The following is an 8,179-nucleotide window of genomic DNA, read 5'->3' as shown; positions in this document are numbered from 1 at the left end:
TTGCCGAATACTGTGAGGCATCACTAGAATCACTTTATTACACGATCATCGACATCTCTTCCTGTAAACCTTTGCCCTTGAAGAAACTCATTGCAATTCAAGTTAATTTACAAAGGAGTTCACAACATTCATTTTTTTACACTACACTGACTTCATTGTACTACGACGGCAAACAAGATTCCGTTGATTTTATTATATATCACGCCTTTCAAGAAATATTTAATGGAGCACACGCGATTAGTGAACTTCACTCCTAACGCCAGCCGCAAACTTTCCTGTTAACTTTTTCAATATTTCAATATTTGTGAAAACTGAACGCGGAAAAACGTGGACGCGAAAAACAAGACGTCTGTTCGCGAAGCATGGTTTGCTTCGATCTACAAACATTTTTTTGAAGTAATTTATAGCCCAAAAACAGTTGCTGTATCATTTATTTTCATTTTCAATACATTTTTAAAGTTTCGTTATATCGAGGTAAAATTTACGTTATATCGAGTTACGTAATGTCGAGGTTGCCTTATATCGAGGTATGACTGTAGTTACCTACAACAAAACATTGAATTTTTTTTTCAAATGGACTTCCTACAATTCCGAACCTAACTATAACAGATCACAGGAAAGCTCAGCGGAAGCACATTTTAATTTACTCTGCACACAAACACAAGCTTTCGCCAAAATTTTATCCCGAACCGAACAACAGTAAACCAGAAAATGCTCTCCCTCTGCGTGACCCTGTTGTAAATATTCATCGCACCTTGGTTCGCTCAAGTGGAAAACTATCCGCCAAAAATGCGGCCCCGCACCGACGGTACACCTAGCAGAGCAAATAGTTTTTCATCTCGTGAAAAACCGGGAGCAGATGCAGCAAACTAACACTGCAAAACCATGACCACCGCCGATGCAGACCGGCGCAGCATCCGAGTGGCTGCACTTGAACAAACCATCAGTCTCTTCTCTTTTCTCAGCGCGAACTATTTCGGTAGTTAGGACGCGCAATTTTCAGCAGTAAGGTAGGTCCGTGCGCGGGGTGCAAGATGCAACCCCACTAGTAGTAGGGACGAGGATATCACGATTTGAAGAGATGTACTAGTAACGACAGTCGGTTATTATTAGTCGAAAGGAATTTTTCGGTGCAACCTTCCTCGCGGACCGCGAGGAGGGTACTTAGTGAAAACAGTTGCGCCTCTCGATAATAAGATGCAATTTTATTTTCCTTTCGTTTTTCGTTAAGTAACTTTTACAGAGAAGTTTGAGCAGATGTTTTGCTTAGCTGAGTTAGGTTTCTTATTTTCTGTTTTGATTTTCATTGACTCAATGTTGGCTTTTTTAACTCGCTCGATTTATCTGTATATATGTGTATGTGTGTGTTTTATGTCAGTGTGCCTAAGGTATGGATGTATTTAGTTTGTTGTGGATTTGGACACGTTTGCGTTTTTTTTTTTTCAACTGTGGTTCTCTGTTGTATGAATAGATTTTTACGCTGGTAAACTACATACAGTCATTTCATAAATGCTTGCAATATGCGCAATGCTAGTAAATTCTTGGTTCATCGATTGCGGTTACAGTCGGAATAGCATCGTTATATAGAAGAGCTTGCAATTAGAAGTGTTGCGTGTGTGTGTTTGTCTGTATTAATAATACTACTCAAATTAGTTAAGATATCAGCAGCTTATGACTAAATTCAAAATGATGTAGGTAACATATTTTATGGATTTTTGTTTTGTTTAAAAATAATAGACAAATAATAAACATGAACAAAATATAGATAACAATTTAAATAAGAAAAAAAGGTATAAATTGCACAATAATTAGCCGTGTATTAGATGACAATTGCGGAAGATTGTTGGTCAATTATGATTACTTTCTCTGATCATCAGTATGATTTTATCAGTCATCGAAATAGCGCTTACTGAGCTAGCTTAAATATTACAATTATTCATTCAATTCTAATAGTTTTTCTTCTTTCCTTGCTTATCCTCAAGTTAAACTAATCGTTAAAATGGCAGAAATAGATTATTTTTTCTCTGTCTTCACTTACAGCTACTAAACTAGGGGTCTTGTTTACTCCGTTCTTAACTATTTCGGATTGGTTTTGTTGCTAAGCAGAAACCACCAATTCATAAATAGTGTAGATTAGGTCTCTCGCAGAGCGTCTCCAGTAAGCGACTGCACTTTTGTCTAGCATTATCAACATATTTTCTAAAATTCAAAGTACAAAAATGCCTCCCGGCTGCTTGTGTTCCCCGGGACAATACCTCCATTTCTCAAATTTAGATCTTTGTAAACCTAGCAAACTTCTCCTATCTTCTCGTTATCGTTAAGTAGTTAAGCTTGAATGTTTGGTTATTCTATCGTTTGATTAACAATGTACACTTGTATATAAAATATATTCTCTTATCGTCTTCTCACTCTTCGATCAACTAACTTCGATTCGAAAGTATTGACTAACCTAGAAGAAAAAAAATATACGGCGTTTTATATTTATATCAATTGGTTCCCGTAAGTACTCGTACTTCCGTTTCCTGCCCGTCCTGCCAAAACTTTACATCAACAACAACAAAATCTAGTAATCTACAATCTGCTACCGACGAAGGGGAATAAATTTCAACATGAAAAACAATTACGTCCGCTCAATTTGATTGAGTTACTCCGAAAGAGGGGATTCTGTTAAAGAATTTGAGAAAAAAAACTTGTACCTTCGTGTTTTCCTCTTGCTATTTACAACCGTTGCCGATGTCCGCCCTGCGTCTTGCAGGAAAACGTGTTTCGTACAAAGTTTTATACCCGGTTAATCCACTGTTTCTGCACTTATTGTATGTACACAAATCATTCATTGAACAGAGAGAAGAAAAAACAACTTAAACACTAACGATTAGGCTTGCAAGCAGCTGTAACGAAAAATGTTACTATAATATTGTTTTAAACAAAATTAACTTATCTATCTAGGTGCTGAAAACTGCATCCACTGTCAAGCGAGCAACCGTCTTTCGACAGCTTGCTACGATTAAACGTTTGCCGTTGGTTCTACTAGTCAAAGCTAGCCGCCACCAGAGGGAGGGCTGCAAGCGTTTCTGTTTTTGTGCAGTAAAATGATAAGCTTTCTACGCTGGCGGCACGGGTAAGCCGCGCCGCACGGCGTTCGATCGCGAAACCCAACTTCATAAGGCGTTGCATTCAAGGCACACTCGATCGATTCGGTTCGTTTCTACTTTAACTTGCGAAATTGGTCTCTTACAAAAAATACTCTCCTTCCTACATGCTTCAACTATGCTTTTTACTTAGATCCTACTAACTAGTAACAAACTGCCTCCGGGTTGAGCAGTTTTTGCAACAATCCTTCGACCCTAAACTAGCTAACTGTGTTAATGGAATGCACTTTGTTTTAATGTAATCAATCTTAATATCTCTTGTCTGCCCAAGTAACAAAACTGGTTTTATCAAAGTTTTATAGCGCTGTTTTGGCAGTAGTAAGCGCTATCACACTTTGATAAAACCAAAATTGTTACTAGGGTGGTGTGGTGCTGCACCTGTGGTTGTGGCCTCAGCCGAGAGTTGCAAGAAGGTTCGGGTAGGGGTCGAAAAATTTGCCTAAAAATAAATAGTACCGCCGTCGTCAGCGACGACATGCAGAGGAAGACACGCTATAAAAATATTGCACGAAAATTTGCATCTAACCGGGGAAAGGTCGGGGAGTTGAGAAAACTTCATGAGAACTTCAAAACTCATCGGTCGGCATCATCCTAGCAAGGCAAAACGCGAACTAATTCTGGCGGTTCCGCTGGGCGGAACACTCTTAAAACAAAATTAACTACTTTGTACATTGTTGTTACAGTTTAGGAAATCCAGAGATATGGGGTTTCTTGCGTCCGGAAGGAAGCTCGCTCTTGATTACATCTTCCGCACGGTTTGCTGCTGCCGGTTGATGAGCGCCCGCAGCTTGGACAACTCGGCCAGCAGATTCTGGTTGGAATCCTCGAGTGACTCTACCCGCTTCCGGTAGTCTAGATTTTCTGAGACGAGAATCTCCACCCGGCGCTCGAGCTGGTCCATGTATTCTTTCTTTTTTCGACGGCTTTCCTGAGCGGAGATCTAATGGTGAGCGAGAAAAAAAATTAGCTCATATGATAATAGAGTGACAAACGGAATGTTTTACCTTGTTTTTTATCTTTCGCCGAATCTTCTTGAGGGATTTCTCCTCGGCTTTGGTTAGCGGGAGTCGAGTCGGGATTGGATAGCCCTCAGCCAGCAGGGTGCGTTTCTCCTCCTCGGTCAGAATGAGAGTGCCTGTTGAGCCTTTCTGCAAGGTTAAATAATACATGAGTTTTAGCGAATTTTAGCATGAGAAGCCCAAAGGATTCGTACCGGTTGACTACTGATGAGGGGTGTGTGGATCGGTTGTCTTGTGGTTGCGTTCTGACTGGCAACCACGGCGCGTGAAGCCACAACTTGGTTCGTTGCGTTCGAGGACGTCGTGGATGGAGCCGCGGAAGGTCCGGCCGACACGGATGCTCCCCCAGTCGCCGCATGGACTGACGTCCTTCGGCTGGAGGGTGAACTTCCGCTTGAGCTACTGCTACTGCTGCTGCTGCTAGAACTGCTACTCGAGCTGTTGCTGGGTGACACGGCAGAGATCACAGCAGGCGGTGACATGGGTGACGTGTGATGCTCCGGGCTCTGGTTGCCTTCCGATTCATCGCTCGGCAGCGAGGAAGGAGGTGTTGGAGGTAACCCAAAGGAGGTAGATGACTGCGGTTCCATTTTGATGTTCAACTTGGACATCACAATCTTCGGCTGGGAGGCAGATTGAGTGGCAGCGTTGCTGCTTATGGGACAGATTGTGTTCCCGTTTATGACAATCTGCTGGTTTTTTAGCAGACTCTGCGAGGCGGGTGTGAGCTGGAGGGTGCCGTTCTGCAAGAATAAAAAGTATTTAGATGATCTAAAACAGTCAAAAAAAATCCAGTCGAAGGTACCTTGTGCTCCAACACAAGATCGGATTGTGTGTATGCGGCCATACTGGCGAGGTTCACCGTCGAAATGGCGTAACTGTTGAGAACTGTACCCCCAGCCCCGGCACATACCGGAGACGGTGGGCAGCTGGAACTGGGTGACATCGGTTCTTCCTTCACCGTCAACTCGTCGATCTCGACATCGCTGCCCGAGCTGGAGGAAGACGAATCATTTGAGCAGCTCCGTTTGCTGCTGGAGTACGGTGGAGGAAGCAGCAAGCTGGCTGAATTTTTGACGAGGTTGTTGTTCAGCGTGAGGTGATTGTTGTTCAGGCTGATCGCTTGGCCGAGCACAAGCTGCGCCTGCTGTGATTGATTGACGCTGGCTTGCTGCTGAAGAGCGTTCAACAGGGAGAAATTGCTGACCATACCGCCAGAACCACCGCCTCCTCCTCCACCGGTGCCATTTTTGAGGGCACCGAAAGAGATGAGGGTCGACCCGCCAGCGGAGGCAGCAATCGGAATGGGAAGATACGGCTGATGCCTGTGAATGATCTGCTGTTTGTTTTGGCCATTTGCTGTGGCGTTCATGCTAATTGCCGGATAGCATTCCTCTTCCATATCTGCAAAATTGAAACGATAGAAAAATCAGTTGATATTTTTGATTATCTCAGTGGATACGATAAGTAGCAAGACGTCACACAAAAACGAATTCGATTGAACAAGTGTTTTCACACAAAACCTTCAAAAACAAAACGGTTTTCTGTCGTCATACGGCGGCGCTCTGGTCGCCATGAGTTACGTAAGCAAAGGGAAACAACACATTGTGAAAGAGAGGTTTGTGCTTAATAAAGCGCGTCCAATTTGATCAAGTGCAGCATGCTGTGTCGCCTAGGAACAGAGCCTCTGTGTGTGCCTTATCACCACTGACAGCCACACGGCCTGCGCTGGTGGTGTTGCGAAAGCGGGCGACCAGTTTTCCGGCGTTTGAAGCATTGGTATTTTAGCACGTGTTTACATCCAATTAAAATCATAAAATACCAGTCTCTTCAAACGCGATCTTACCCACAAGTACAGGCTTCTATCGCGGAACAAAAAAGTCTATACAAGTAATTTCGCGTCGACATGATGACGATGACGATGTCGTTGTCGACGACGATAAAGACGAGGGTGACGTTAATGGAAACCGGTACCTAATTGACGGAGGTTGCGCCGATGATGAGGCCCTTGTTAGACGAAAAATGATTTCTAATGAAAAGGGAAAATTGTTTTAATAGACGAGGAGAGCCTTCGGCAGCTATGTGATTATGCGCGAAATGACACGGGACATCAGTGCCGGAAAGAATAAAAGAATAGGCTTCCTAATAAACTGACTACTTGTGGTTCGACGATTAAATTCACAACAGACGGAATCAAGTTTTACACGATAGTGGGAAAAATTTCACCTAACGTTACATTCTGACTGTCTGTTGTACTGTTTTCTATTATCAAACGAAACGGTTGCAGGAATGGAATCCAAGTAAACAGGTGGAAATGTCAACTAGTTTTGGAAAACACTAAGAGCATTCTTGCCAATGCTTGCTAAGGACCGGAACAAAAATCATTTTATGTCTTGGAAGAAATCCTCACCTCTTTTAATTGAAAAAAAAACGATTCTTTTTGCCTTTCTCCTAGAAAGGTATAGCAATCACTTGCAAAACCGAAAGTATAAAAGTGCTCCAAAGGGCCGAATGGCATATATCACTCGACTCAGCTCGACGAGCTGAGCATTTTTTGTATGTGTGTGTGTGTGTGTGTGTGTGTGTGTGTGTGTGTGTGTGTGTATGTGCAGATTTTTATTCTCACTCACTTTTCACAGAGATGGCTGGACCGATTTTCATGAAATTAATTTCAGATGAAAGGTCTCTTTGTCCCATAAGACCCTATTAAATTTCATTATAATCGGATTTTTAGTTTAGAGGTTATGGTTCAAAATGTAAAAATCATGAAACATCATTATCTCGAAAACTACACAACCGATTTGAACGAAATTGATTTCAAATGAACGGGCTACCTGAAAAACCCTTAACTTTTGAATTTCATAAAGATTGAACTTGTGGTTCAAAAGTTATGATAAGAACGTGTTTTGAAGACTGCCTAATCTCATTCATGTTTCTCAGAGATGGCTGAACCGATTTTCATAAAATCAGTGTCGCATAGAAGGTCTAGTTGCCCCATAAGACCCTATTGATTTGTTTTGCAATCGGGCTATTACTTTGCCTGTTATGTTTAAAAATGTGAAATCCAACTATGAAAAGGAACATATTCCAAAGACTACTCGAACTCACTCACTTTTCTCAGAGATGGCTGACCCGATTTCCAGAAAATTAGTGTCAACTAATAAGTCTAGCTGCCTCGTAACACCCTATTGAATTTTACTGTAATCGGACTGTAACTTCGTCTGTAAAGTGCCAAAATGTGAAAATCACGAAACTTCATTATCTCAAAAACTACACAACCGATTTGATCAATATTATTATCAGATGAGCGGGCTAGTTAAGGGTTAACTGATGAATTATATACGTTCCCATTTCATTTGATTATAATTGAACTTAAGCCACCGTTATGTATTAAATTGTTAATAAAACAACGAAAGTCTATAATTTCAAAGATTACATGACTTATTTGAACATAACTAGTGTCATACGAACGAGTCATCTCTCAAACTTACGAATAACAAACTTCATAACAATTTGATATGTGGCTCAAAAGTTATGGAAAGAAAAGAAATTCAAAGACTATTTAAAACTTTACCTGCTTTGATTGATATATTTATGTGGCCTCAACATAATTTAAATGTGGTTTTGTACTATTTGAACGTTCCAAAGTCATTGATTCCTTGCGATGTGTTCAAAGTCTGCAAATGCACGACGAATCGGCCATAGGATATGTTCAAAGTCAAAAGACAAATCGTTTGGTTTATCGGTTTTATTTTTTTTATCTAAATGACAACATTCTCGACTTTTGGCTTTTGGCGCCCTAATTCTGAATTTATTCATATTGAGTGGTATTCGGTCATTTTCAGCAAATTTTCTGGCATCAATCTAACACCGGAAATACCCATATTAGGAGGTATTTAGTTATTTTGGTTGTTTTCCAGAAACTAACAGTGGTCGTCTTTAAATTCAAAATGGTGTCAAGGATCAATGTTTGGTTTCTATGCATCATCTCGATTACGGAAATATCCATGT

General features: G+C 41.2%; 1 protein-coding gene across 2 annotated transcripts in view; it reads right to left on the bottom strand.

Annotated features, from left to right (window-relative positions):
- Positions 1–1,186: 1,186 nt before the first annotated feature.
- The window catches only part of LOC129720782 (cyclic AMP response element-binding protein A), a 227,288-nt gene continuing 220,295 nt past the window's right edge, over positions 1,187–8,179 (bottom strand). For both annotated transcript variants that reach the window (XM_055672522.1, XM_055672525.1), the window contains exons 3-6: positions 4,974–5,572; positions 4,363–4,911; positions 4,154–4,297; positions 1,187–4,089 (exon numbers count right to left, since the gene is read on the bottom strand). In XM_055672522.1, coding sequence (XP_055528497.1) covers positions 3,889–4,089; positions 4,154–4,297; positions 4,363–4,911; positions 4,974–5,572 — 1,493 coding nt within the window. In that variant the 3' untranslated portion in view covers positions 1,187–3,888. The remainder of the gene's footprint in view (positions 4,090–4,153; positions 4,298–4,362; positions 4,912–4,973; positions 5,573–8,179) is intronic.

The sequence above is a fragment of the Wyeomyia smithii genome, chromosome 2, assembly GCF_029784165.1.
Source record: "Wyeomyia smithii strain HCP4-BCI-WySm-NY-G18 chromosome 2, ASM2978416v1, whole genome shotgun sequence".
Lineage (NCBI taxonomy): Eukaryota > Metazoa > Arthropoda > Insecta > Diptera > Culicidae > Wyeomyia > Wyeomyia smithii.
This window is presented reverse-complemented; position numbering and strand designations above follow the sequence as displayed.